The sequence below is a fragment of the Callorhinchus milii genome, unplaced genomic scaffold, assembly GCF_018977255.1.
Source record: "Callorhinchus milii isolate IMCB2004 unplaced genomic scaffold, IMCB_Cmil_1.0 Scaffold8, whole genome shotgun sequence".
Taxonomy (NCBI): Eukaryota; Metazoa; Chordata; class Chondrichthyes; order Chimaeriformes; family Callorhinchidae; genus Callorhinchus; species Callorhinchus milii.
The window spans coordinates 22,974,232-22,986,982 of NW_024704749.1; the positions used below are offsets into that span (position 1 = coordinate 22,974,232).

A 12,751-nucleotide genomic window follows, 5' to 3' on the forward strand; every position below is an offset into this window, starting at 1 on the left:
GTGGGGGGGGCAGGCAGGCAGTGGGGGCAGAAAGGCGGTAGGGGCCAGGCATTCGGGGACTTGAAGCAAGCCTGGCCTCGGAGGTGGAGATGTAAAGGGTGGTAATGAACCAATGAGTTCTCTTCAATACCTCTGGTTGCATCTGTCAATCCAAATGTTCTTACATTGGGCGAAGCTTCCAGAGACTCTGGCCCCCCAGATCCTCGATCACAATGATGGGAAGGTTCTCTATAAATATGTACACGTGCTTCTCTCACTAGCCGGCCTCCTGCCTCTCTGTAGCCTACATTTACCGCTGACCATTGCTCTCGGCTTCCCTCTGGTTTACCCTCCACATTGTTCAGGGCTTAGCTTTGATGAGCATGCGTACAATTAGCATCAAAATGAATAATTCAAACACTGTTCCCGTCTGTACAACTGTGTGCAGTGTAAGGAGGGGGTACCCAGCAGCTTAGTCGACTTCTGTTGTTTAGAATAGAACGCGTTTTGGGTATTTGTCTGTTTATATTGACATGGAGAAAGTGGTATGAGTGGAAGCTGATACCTTCTTCTTGCCACCTTCAAAGCCCTCCACGGCCTTGTTCCTCCCTACCTCTGTGACTTGCTAACACCATATCGACCTGCTCACTCCCTCCGCTCAGCAGGCTCCACCTATCTCCCACCCAGCCCGCCCCACCATCGGCGGTCGGGCCTTCAGCCTCTCTGGCTCACCCTTTAGAACTCGACCCTACAGACCCTTTGTCTTGCCCCCCTCCCTTGTCTTCTTCAAGACCCATCTCAAGACCCTCCTCTTGGATTCGGTCACTCTCCGCTCCCTGCCCTCCACCCCTCTTGATCCCAACCTCAACTTGGGTCCAAATCCCCGACTGTTGAGACGTCTTCCTGACATGAAAGACGCTGTGTAAATTGTTATTTGTTGTTGTTAAAGAAGATGGGAAAGATACAATATGAGGAAGTCATCCCTTAGGCTTTGGTAGTAGTGTTGAAACCAGTACGGATACAACAAGTGAGAGGTATAGGAACCAGGGTTAAGCATTGGTGGTTAATAGATTTCCTAGAGAATAAGGTGTTATATTTTCCTTGTGGGTGAAATTGAGACTTAGCCGTTTGTGTTTTTATTTGTTTATTTTCAGTAAAACTACAACTTTATTGCTTTTTCTATCAGATCAGAGCCATATTTGCCTCTGCTAACCGCAGTCGGTCGAGCCCAGCTTTAAATGTTATTGATTCCTGGATCGTCCCAAAATAAATCCTGAGATCCAATTATATACCTGCTCGCTGGAATCATTGATCGTGCGGGAATCCCAAATAATTATTTGAAATGGGAAATTCTGCAGTGATGAACTTACTCTTTTAGTTCCAGGAGCCAGAGTATAACTAACCGTGGGGGGGAAGTGTACCATCGCTGGCTGAATGACCTAACAATGAAGTAGTTCGGCCTCCTTCAGCAGCACCAGTATCTGGATATGTGTCGTACTATTTATTTTGCAGCATTTGCCACTTTTAATTGCAGGTTTTGCTGCAATGAACATAAAAGTGAGTGGCAGGGAAACAAGCAAAAACTGAAACCAAAGATATTGCGCTGTCTGTCACCTGTGCCGTAAAGCATGAACGTATTAAACTCCCGACTCCCATTGCCAAGAGATACTAACAGACTTACTTAATGCCAACGCTCGTCATGTCTGGGTCAAGTTAAAATTGACTCAAATGAAGAGGTGGTCACCAGTGAAAATGCACAGGTCTACCAGGTTAGTTGGAGGTTCCAAGGAAGTCTTGAGTCATGTCAAGTTGCTGATTGTAATCATTCCTTGTCTGTGGCTGTGTGGGCACAGGCTCTGATACGACTGGATAGAATGAAGCCGAGGGGAGGTCGGATGGTGTAGCCTTTTGCAGGGAGCTGAGGTGATGCTGTCCCTGTTGCGAACTGCAGTCAGTTTTTTGGTGAATAGAACTGGTTGCGTTAAACCAATTTAGGTGAAAGTGTATTTTCTAAATGTAATACTTGGTTGTCTATTGATACTGGAGTTCGACTTTGTTGTAGATGTTGTGGTTCTGACTTTTTTTTCCTATAAACACACTGTTCTCATGATGAGCTCTCCCCGCCTGTTTGTGGGATACTGCTGTGCGCAATTGGCTGCCGCGTTTTGCCCACAAAATATACAGTCAATGCACTTTACAGTATATCCTGTGAAGCGCTTTGAGACGTCTCGAGACGTGATATGGCGCTATATTAAATGCAAGGATTATTATTAAATGAGCTTCAAGTCAATAATAGTAATCCTTGCATTTTTAAGTCAAGTGAGTAAAAGATATAAGGGACCGGAACAAAGTAAGCATAGTTTCTCATCCCCTGCAACCCAGACCTCAGTTACCTGTTCCCATCGATTTTAAGAGTTGATTCAGTCTATTTACAGATGTGCAGGAGAATGAGTTCATCGCGAACTTAGCTGTCACTACAGGATATATAGTGTTGCATTCATCACATTGTGGACTTTTTGCTGCAGTTTCTCAATATTTCACAGCTGCCCTTAGGGGTTTTCTGTAAATTTACATAGCCTCCCACTAAAACATTTACCGAGTCCCCTTGCAGGACAAGCTTCTACACATGTACCCCAGGCAGGGCAGGGTAGCATTGCGTCACGCGCAAATGATGTTCTGAGTCTGGCTGCGATTTGTCAACCAGTCGACTCTCCCGCTTTACGAAGACTTGGGCACGGTGAGGTTCTGGCACATTGTTAATGGTCCATCAAGTGCCCACTACACCAAAAAGCTTTTACTCGTGGGTCAGAATATCTGGGTCACATACAACCCACTGCCCGTTAACGTCCTTCAGTCCCTCCAGCACAAGGACTCTGAGACCCTGAGAAGGAGTTAGGAAAGAAAAAGAAGCTTGCAATTTTATATTGCGGCTCAAAGCGCCACACAAGCCGTCATCACTGCTTAAGGGCGGTGACTCATTGTCGGCAAACATAACAACAACTTACATTCATATAGCGCCCCTCATGCAGCGCAGCGTTTCTGAGCGTTTGACAGTAGCGGAGCATGATGCTGAGTCAGGGGGTGGGGGGGGTGACTGTAGCCACGGTCGAAGAGGAAGAAGGTCTTCAGGCACGATCTGAAGATGGGCATGAAGTGGGCAAGGCAGAGGGATCGAGGAAAAGTGTTCCAGAGTTTAGGGTGTAGTGGCTGAAAGCATGGTTTTGCTCAGTGCAGTGTCCCAAGGCCATCAGGTGAATGTAAGCATTAATGTGGAGGATTAGTGCTTACATAGATGCATTTGTTGACTGTGAATACTTTGGACCGCAAAATGCTAATTTTAGCTAGACAGATTTACACAGCATAGTTATTAAATGTTTTATTGTTTTTTTAAAAAAAGGCAACACTGGAACGAAAACAGAAGTCGCTGGGACACAGCAGGTCAGGCAGCATCTATGGAGAGAGGAAAGTGAGTCAATGTTTCGTCAGAACTGGGGCATGTTGGGAGGGAGAGGCTTTTAAGAGTTAACAGGAGGAGGGAGGCAGGGCAAGGAAGACAAAAGAGAAAATGGGGCAGAGGACAGGGGATGATGGGTTAAAGAAAACACTGGACCTAAGTGAGAAGGTTGAGAGGAAAGCTTAACATGACAATTCTGCTTTGAGGATATCTGAAGTGAAGTAAGTGAACTGTTTGTTCCTCGGTGCGGTTTTTCTTTGGCTGACCTACACGCCCTATTGTGCCAGAACTTGATGTTATAATATAATAATGATAATCCTTGTATTTGATATAGCACTTTTCACGTCTTCTAGACGTTTCAAAGCACTTCACAGAATATGCTGTAAAGTGAATTGACTGTATATTTGTGGGCGAAATGCGGCAGCCAATTGTGTACAGCAGCGTACAAACAGTCGTGGATTGAAATGACCAATTTATTGTTGTTTTTATGAGGGATTATTATCAGGCATTGTGTGACTTGCCTCGTGCTACCTGCCAGCAAGGCAGTCCTAGTCCTGGGTAACTGGCTGATCTAAGGGAACAGGGAGTGAAGCAGACACAAGAAAGAAAACCCTTTGGAGATCTCCTCCTCCAGCACCACTTGGATCCTCCCCAAACAGCACAGCTTCCCTTTGAAATGCAAAACCACCGGAGCTGGGGATTGTATTGTTTCTAACAATTGTAACCCAAGGATTTGAGGTAGAATTCAATGCGTTTCCAAAGTGATAGGATTTCAAAATTAAGCTGAAGTTTTGGGGTTGAATGAGGACACATCAGCCAATCCACACAAGGTGGGGAGGGTCTCCACTTCAGTTCTGGCAAGTGGTTCAAAGCTAGAACATTCTTTGAAACAATAACATTCCATTATACAAGGTTGCATATTTAATAATACTGTAACACTATAAGGAATGGTTTTGTGTGTGTGTATATGTATATTAAAAACTTCCATTTCAAGATGGTTTGATCAGTGCTACAAGGATATGGGGCGAGGAGGATAATTGGAGTTGAGGTACAGGTCAGCCATGATCTTATAGAATGGTGGAACAGGCTCAAGGGGCTAAATGGCCTACTCCTGTTCCTATGTTTCTAAGCTAGCAGCAATTGGCTCCAACATTGGAAAGCCAGGACCCTTGTTCTCTTCCTTGTACACCGTCGGTGGCTGGCGTTCAGCTCCTGCCCTCTGGAACTCTGTTCCCAAACCTCTTGCTCTGGCTTCCTCTTTCCCTGGCCTCCTTCCTCTTTTACTGCTAAAATCACCCCCAAAACTCAGGTGCATATCCCTGATTGTCCAGAGCGTTGGGACGTCCTCCTGAAGTGAAAGGCGATATACAAATGTAATTTGTTGTTGTTGTTATTTGAATGTACCTATGGTTGACATTCCTTAATTCTCGTCTCCTTTATCCTGCAATGTGCCCGTATCATAGTCACTGAGTACTCTAACCTTCATTCAACATGAGAGTTGCTACACAAATTCTGCACCTTGTTTGTGTAACTTTTTATCCAGACTGTTTTGCTTCATCGTTCTGTCCAACTCAAAGAGAAAGAAAGTTGGTTTTTCAGGTACATGGCAACAGCAAAGCAGAGATAGGGTGGTAAGAATGTGAGGCTTGTTGAGGAGCCCGTAAACTTGTTTGAAACGGAATTGGATAGATACTTGTAAAAGAGGAATATTAAAAGGTGTGAGCCGAGTGGGATTAGATTCGGTAGATGGTGCTATCAATAGCAAGCTATTGTGGTTTTAGCTGGTCAGACTCCAGCAGTTACCCCCAACGCACACTCTGGAGTCCCCAAGCCTTGGCTCTTACCAACCTGCGCCTAATACTCTCCAGAATTAGGTAAGCAGGATGCATCCCTCCAGAGAGAGAGAGAGAGAGAGAGTGCATTCCATTCCATCAATCTTTGTCTGGGATTTCCATGTGTTGGTGGGATGCACAGTTGGGTTTAGAAGCTCTTAAGCACAGTGATAGGTTTCCACATGTGTCAAACTGTTGGCTGACCCCTCAAAAAAGGGTAACACCAGGGTAGACATGGTGGACCTGCTTCAGTCTCTGATGCTATGCTAACAGAACCCAATCTTGTCAAACAGCAACAATGTGCTCATTGTGCCGTTATTAATGGTGCTTTTGGATCTTGTGTTATCATTTACTTGCAATCTTGCTGGTCATTCTATCAGGAAAACATTCTTATTACTGCAGTGTCATTACCTGTTTAATACAAAACTGAGTCATGACAACTGGCCTTATATCCCTATTTAAAATGCCATATTTAAACACGTTTTTTATGTGGAAAAGTGTGAATTAATTGGAAAAATTGCAAATCAGTTTCGTCAGTCGAATAATTCATTGTCAAGTCGAATCAATAAACTTTGTAAATCAACTCAATTTATTCATAAATGATCTATAGATCAAATGACCAATTAAACAATTAGCGTGCACTTTGTAATTAATTAATTGAGAAATCAATCATTTAATTAAAATTCCACGTTTAAGCCACACATTTTAGAACCATAGTGACACATGAATAATTAAGGAATGTTTTACACCTTGGTAAGATTTTAGCTGGCAGATTTACAATACTTGTGCCTCTTGTTCTATAATGGAAAATTCCTTGAAAGGAGAGAGTGACTTTCCATTACTGACGAAAGGAAATTTCCATGTGTCGGTGGCATACGTATGTGGTTGAGATTTTCATAAGACCATAAGAATTTGCTAAGCGAAACGAGCGCGGTGATTTTCCTAAGCACGGTGATGGTTTTCTCCATGTGTTCGACATCCATCTGAATAAAAATATATTTTTTTCACAAAAATTGGGAAACGTGATTTCTGAGATAAATAAAGTTGTCTGGGAAGTAAGGAGCTTGTGGTGAGACCACCTGAGGTTACTTAGCTACAAGGTAAGTGCACTATGTACCAGTGGGACCCTCTGCACAATAGCTGGCTTCTGGAAATCTGGAACTCTCTCCCTCCCCCAAAAGGCTGTGGATTATGGCTGGATCCATTCACATTTTCAAGATTGAGGTGGATAGATGTTTGTTAGGTATAAGGGTATCAAGGGATACGGGACAAAGGCAGGTAATTGGAGTTGAGGTACAAATCAGCTGTGATCTTATAGAATGGCGGAACAGACTTGAGGTGCTGAATGGCCTACTCCTGTTCCTATGTTCTTGGGCTCCGAGTCTGTTTGTCCAATTTTCGCCTATTTGTATTGGGTTTTGGTGTGAAGCTGGTGTAAATCCTGCTCGCTTGCTTGCGATGCTGTTGAGTGTTTTGCTGAAACAGCCTGTCCGACGGTGGTTGTACACAAGCTGATAAATGCAGTCAATGCAAGTGTTTCCCTCTCTGCTCTGCAAACAAGCTTAGGAGCTTTTTTTAAAAGTCTATTTTTAATGTTGTTAAATCACCTGTATATTGGTTTCTTGTCTTAACATTGTCTTAATATTAAAACAAGCTAACTCTGGCTAACAGGACTCTGAGCACTTTCTTGCTGTGCTCTTCACAGTCCTGGCAAACACGGCGTAAATGCCTCTTCCTGCTCGTACCCCTAACAGCTGGGACATTGATAGTGGTGAGATGAAGAGCTGATAGATTGATAGACGCCCCTGTTCTTTGACCTTCTGGGTAGGTTGAAATTAAAAGGTTCAAGGTCATTTGAGGGACCATTGTCGTCATCCCATCTCTGAGCACACCATTTTGTCTTGTGAAAGTCTCTGGAAGAATGCGTTTCTGTAAATTGTGAAATATTTTCAGATCAAAATTGCACTTTAAATTCCAAAGCCATCTTCCCGGCATCTCGTGCTGAGATTTGTAGCTCCTCGTTAGACCTCGCTACTCGCATTCAAAGTGGCTTTTGATATCTGTAGCCATATGGAGCCTTAATATCGGCGACTGCATATGAAGGAAAAATGGCCCCAGTGATCAGAGCGGCACTCTGTGTTACTGCAAAGTGCACTTGTTCATCAGTGGAGGGTGGACAGATGAAGGGTGAAAGCACGATCCAGAGAGAGAGGAAGGCGTCAGTCAGAAGGAAGACTGGTGAGGAAAGGTTCGGACTGCACCCAGGCATTTTTTTAAAGAACGGATAAATGGAGCAGCAATTGTAGAAGGGATGGTAACTGTCAGATAGAGAAAAGTCAGGGGCTGTGTTCGAGAGCAGTTCTGCCATTCAGGTATAACTGAAGTCCTGTAGCTCAGTCGTTAGAGCTCTCGCCTCACAAGCAAGAGATCCTGGGTTCGATTTCCGGACAGGGCGAAACCTCAGACAAGTTTCCTTACTCCACACGCCTCTGCTTACCTATCAGTAAATAAGAACCTGCAAAAAAGAATTTTAAAAAATGTGATCATTCAATCCACGACTGTTTGTGGGACGCTGCTGTGCCCAGTTGGCTGCCTGTTTCGCCCACTAAGTATACAGTCAGTTCACTTTACGGGTATTTTCTGTGAAGCGCTTTGAGAGTTCTCGAAGACACGATTAAGGCACTATATCAAATGCAAGGAGTGTATAATAACTGTACCAGTGTAGCTCACAAATACACTGTTGATGATGTACATTCCAGAAGAATGCAAAATATAGCTGTGATATTTATATATTTTTTTGATTGGGTCATAGCAAATGATACAATGTGCATCACCTTCATTTTCTGACCCTGTAGGTTCTACATATTTTAATTTTGTCAATTTTACACCAGGCCTTGGTAACGCCATGTCAAAATAGTGAGATACACACAGTGATATCAAATGTACATTGTGAGCCCAAGAAACTCTACATCTTCATACATCACCTAATGGCAGAATCTATGGTTTGGTGCCACTTGCTCACATGGAGATTGTGGGTGGAGCACATTCTGTTCTGTACCTCGTCTCGCAACCCAGAGGACCTGGGTTTGATTCCCGGGCGGGCCAAAACCTTAGGCAAGTTTCCTTACTCCACACTCTTGTTTACTCTATCTAGCAGTAAGCAGCTGAATATGGACAAGACGGAAGCCATACTCCTTGGCTCCGTTAACGTCTTCACTTCTGCAGATCTAAACTCCTCAACCTCCCTGGGTTCTCCCTCAGACTCACCGAACCAGTGCACAACCTGGGCGTCCAGTTCGACCCCCAACTATCCTTCCTCCCCCACATCCAGTCCCTGATCAGGACCACCTTCTTCCGCCACATTGCCCGCCTCCAACTGTACCTTACCCCAAATTCAGCCAAAATCCTCGTGCATGCGTTTGTCACCTTTCGCCTGGATTACTCCAACGCACTCCTCGCTGGTCTCCCCAGTTCCACCATTCACACGATCAGCTCATTCAAACTCTGGCGCCCTCATACTGACCCGAATCAAACTCCGTCCCCACATTTCCCCAGTTCTGGCCCAGGCTCCACTGGCTCCCCATCACCCAACGGATCAACTTCAAGATCCTCACTCTCGTGTTCAAATTCATTCATTCTCTGGCACCTCTCCCTATCTCTCTGACCTCCTCACTCCCCAATCCACCACCCGGAGCCTCCGCTCAACTGGCACCAACTCCTGCTCGACCCTCGCACCCTCCGTCCCACCATCGGAGGTCGCGCTTTCAGCCACTGCGCCCCAAAAATCTGGAACACTCTCCCTCAATCCCTCCACCTTGCCCCTTCTCTCCCCTTTTTCAAATCCCACCTGAAAACCTTCCTCTTTCACAGTGGCTCCGGCTCCGCCACTGTTAAGCGCTCTGAGACGTTACCCTGCATGGAGGGTGCTATATAAATGCAAGTTATGTTAAGTATTAATCCACTTGTATAATAATAATAATTTGGTCACTCAATCCCCTGTTTGTGGGACACTGCTGTGCGCAATTGGAGTTTCTCCTCGTATCCTAGCCCACAATCCTCCAGATTAATTGGTCATTCACTTCATGGCTGTTTGAGAGACCTTGCTATGTTCAAACAAAAAAGCCAGTGCATTTGACAGTAATTATTTGTGAAAGACTCTTGAGACATTTCAACACATTTCAGGTACTATAAAAACACTAGTTATTTCTTTCCTCCAGTTTGGCTCCATGTTTTCCCTGTGATTAGATGGACCTTTGTTATGTGGATCAGGGAGCACTGGGAGGGTTTGTGGGGAACATTGCCTGTTTGGGAACTCCGCAACCTGGTTCAGGTGGGTGACGGACTCTTTTCGTACAAAAATGAAGCTTCTTGTGCAGCTGATTTGAAAAGTTTGTCTGGTCACTGACGTCTGTTCAAGAAACTCTGATCTGATTGCTGTGAATAAAGAGAAAATCCTTCCAAGGTGGTGGATCGATGACTGCAGGTCTAATTATTACCAGAGAGAGATAAAAGGGAGAGAGGCTGTGATGGCTGGAAATCTGAAATAAAACCAGAAAATGCTGAAAATCCACAGCTGGTCAATCAGAGTCTGAAAGAGAAGGATATGGTAATATTTTAGATAGAACCATTCATCAGTTCCAACCTGCAATGATAACCTGGCTTTCTCTGTTACATCCTGATTCCCCTGCTAAGGATTTTCCAAATTCTTATCGCCGATTCTACCAGAGAAATGAGACTTGTGGGCAAACCATTACAGTGAGCGTTTTGTGCTCACAAGTGAATTGACTAGATATTTTATGGGTGAAACGCAGCAGCCAATTGCGCACAGCAGTGTCCCACAATCAGTCGTGGATTGAATGACCAAATTATCATTATTATTATTTTTAAGGGATTGTTTCCCCCAGAAAAGAGATCCGCCAATCGACTATAAAATAGGTTCCTACTTACTGCTAGGTAAACAGAGGCGTGTGGAGTAATGAAACGTACCTAATGTTTCGCCCTGCCCAAAAATCAAACCCAGGTCCTCTTACTTGCGAGGCAAGAACTCTTAACTACTGAGCTACAGGATTTTAAAATGGAGGCAGCGAGGCACCTTGAGATCTCAGGTAGTGAAGTCAGCCTCTCCGGGTTTCTCCTGCGTTCAGAGGGAAGGAGAGAATCTGCAGTGATGAGTTACCTTTTGAGCATTTTGGAAATCTGATAGCATTTGCCAAACCGGCTGGTGACAAATGGGCAGAATATCAAAGCTTTCTAGGAGAATCCGCACCTCCTATAGAGTGAGTGCGTGCGTGTGACCGGGATTTTTAGTTGTGCTTTGAATCCTATGAAAAGATTGCCATCACTTTCCTGCACCTACCGTGATTTGGAGTAATGGGATTTTCACACCTATGAGCAGATAAGCGGGAGCTCACGATCACATATCCCCTGTGTATTTCCTTACTCCATTTCACACAACTCAGTGATTCTAGTTTAGTTCTTACTTGGCGAGTAGAGGGATAGGGATGTTAATCATTACAATAAGCGTGTATTCGCCTCTACAGCCTGAACCATTCAGTCAGGGCTCCCGGCTCTTCGTGAGAGTTTGAAGTGTGCTTGCTGAATGCTGCTCAGGTTGTCTTCTGTCTGTGTGTCTGTTGTATCAGCAGGTGTCTGTAAAGCGTGGGTTGTGGGTGTCTCATGTACGAGAGAGAGAGCGAGAGAGAGAGTGCCAAATCAGCTCAAATGTTTACTCGGCTTCAAACTCAGACACAGACCTGCCATTAAACACTGCACGACATTTCACAAGCTTCCCCCCTCCCCCGGCCCCCCCCCCACCAAAGTATAAAAACCCGATTGGTCGTTTTGAAATAATAAATTTTATTTTGGGTTCGTTTTCCTTCAAAGCAGCAATGTTAGTTTTGCCTCTCAAATATGTGAACCATGGTGCTGTTTGCTGAGATGAGAATGGGAACAGCGCCAAGGGATATGTTGGCAAAAATACCAGTCGCATGGTGTGTTTTCTCTTGGTTTCTGCCAAAGTACGCAAAGCTGCTGAAAAAAATCACTAATGGAGGCTGGCATGTTAAAATGAAACCTATTGCAGCGTTAAATATTCGTTCAAAGTTTCCAAAGTTTTTTTTTGCTTTGAATCAAAAAGAACCCCTCAGTTTTGAGGGGATTTGTTTAGCTCCACAGTCTACATACACCAACCCGGTTAGATTTGCTGCTCTCAGCAGCCAAACCCCAGAGCATTAGAATTAACTTGACCACTGAGACTTTATCTCACACGCTTCTTATTTCTTCCCGTCCAGTGAGAACGTGGACGCCTACTGCCTTCACATCGCCGAGGATGACGGGGAAGTGGATGGAGACTTTCCACCTCTCGACTCCAATGAGCCCATTCACAAGTTCGGCTTCAGTACGCTGGCACTCGTTGAGAAATACTCGCCGCCCGGGTTGGCAGCCAAACAGTCTCTCTTTGTTCGAATGTAAGTACAAGCATTAACCTTTATTTGTACTTGGGCATGTCCTTCATTTTGCCCCTCAGTCTTTGTACAGATAGTTATTGGGTGATTGAAGCCGAATGCAAATTCGCAACAGAGACTGGGGGAAAAGGTCCAGTGTTTTAGGTGTCAGGTCTAACTCTGTGGCAGTTATTTTTCTACCATGTGTAAAACTACAGGTTTAGAAAAGGTGTTGGAATGCAATCAACCTGTGCTTTCTCTCAGTTGTAATAATGCAGAACCTTGTACCAATATCCTAACTCCTGATCAGTACAGTTAGAGCGCATTGTGTTTGTGTGTTTATGATCTTCCATGTCTGGGTGTGATTTGCATAGTGTTTTGCTCTGAATCCTGCTTACGATGGAAACAGCCCATATATAATGCACCATCCTATTCAATTCTGTGTAAGGTTTCTGCGGTTTGTGCTCAATGACTGAGGGACATCTGCATGGGGGAATTCTTAGGGTTTTTTCGCCCATCTTTGATAATAATAAAAATTCTAAATAATCCTTGCATTTGATATAGCACCTTATCACGTCGTCAAGACTTCTCAAACCGCTTCACAGAATATACTGTAAAGTGGAGTGACTTTACATTTCGTAGGCAAAACGCGGCAGGCAATTGAACACAACAGTGTCCCACAAACAGTCGTAGATTAATCTTGACATCTTAGGTTTGTGAAGTCCTGTAGCTCAGTGGTTAGAGCACTCGCCTCGCAAGCAAGAGACCTGGGTTTGATTCCCGGTAGGGCAAAATGTTAGGCAAGTTTCCTTACTCCACACACCTCTGTTTACCTAGCAGTAAGTAGGAACCTGGTTGTTAGTCAATTGGCTTATCGCTTTCCCAGGGGATAATAATTCCTTCAAAAAAAATAAATAATAATAATCCTTGCATTTGATATAGCGCTTTTCACGTCGGGAGGACGTCCCAAAGCGCTTCACAGAACACACTGTAAAGTGAATTGACTGTATGTTTGTGGGTGAACGCGGCAGCCAATTGCGCAC

At 44.4% G+C, this 12,751-nt stretch overlaps 1 protein-coding gene across 4 annotated transcripts in view; it reads left to right on the top strand.

Moving 5' to 3' along the window:
- Nucleotides 1–12,751, top strand: part of mapkap1 (MAPK associated protein 1) — a 138,458-nt gene that overhangs the window by 50,630 nt on the left and 75,077 nt on the right. For all 4 annotated transcript variants that reach the window (XM_042337268.1, XM_007909517.2, XM_007909519.2 and 1 more), the window contains exon 6: nt 11,556–11,732. In XM_042337268.1, the coding sequence (XP_042193202.1) occupies nt 11,556–11,732 (177 nt within the window). The remainder of the gene's footprint in view (nt 1–11,555; nt 11,733–12,751) is intronic.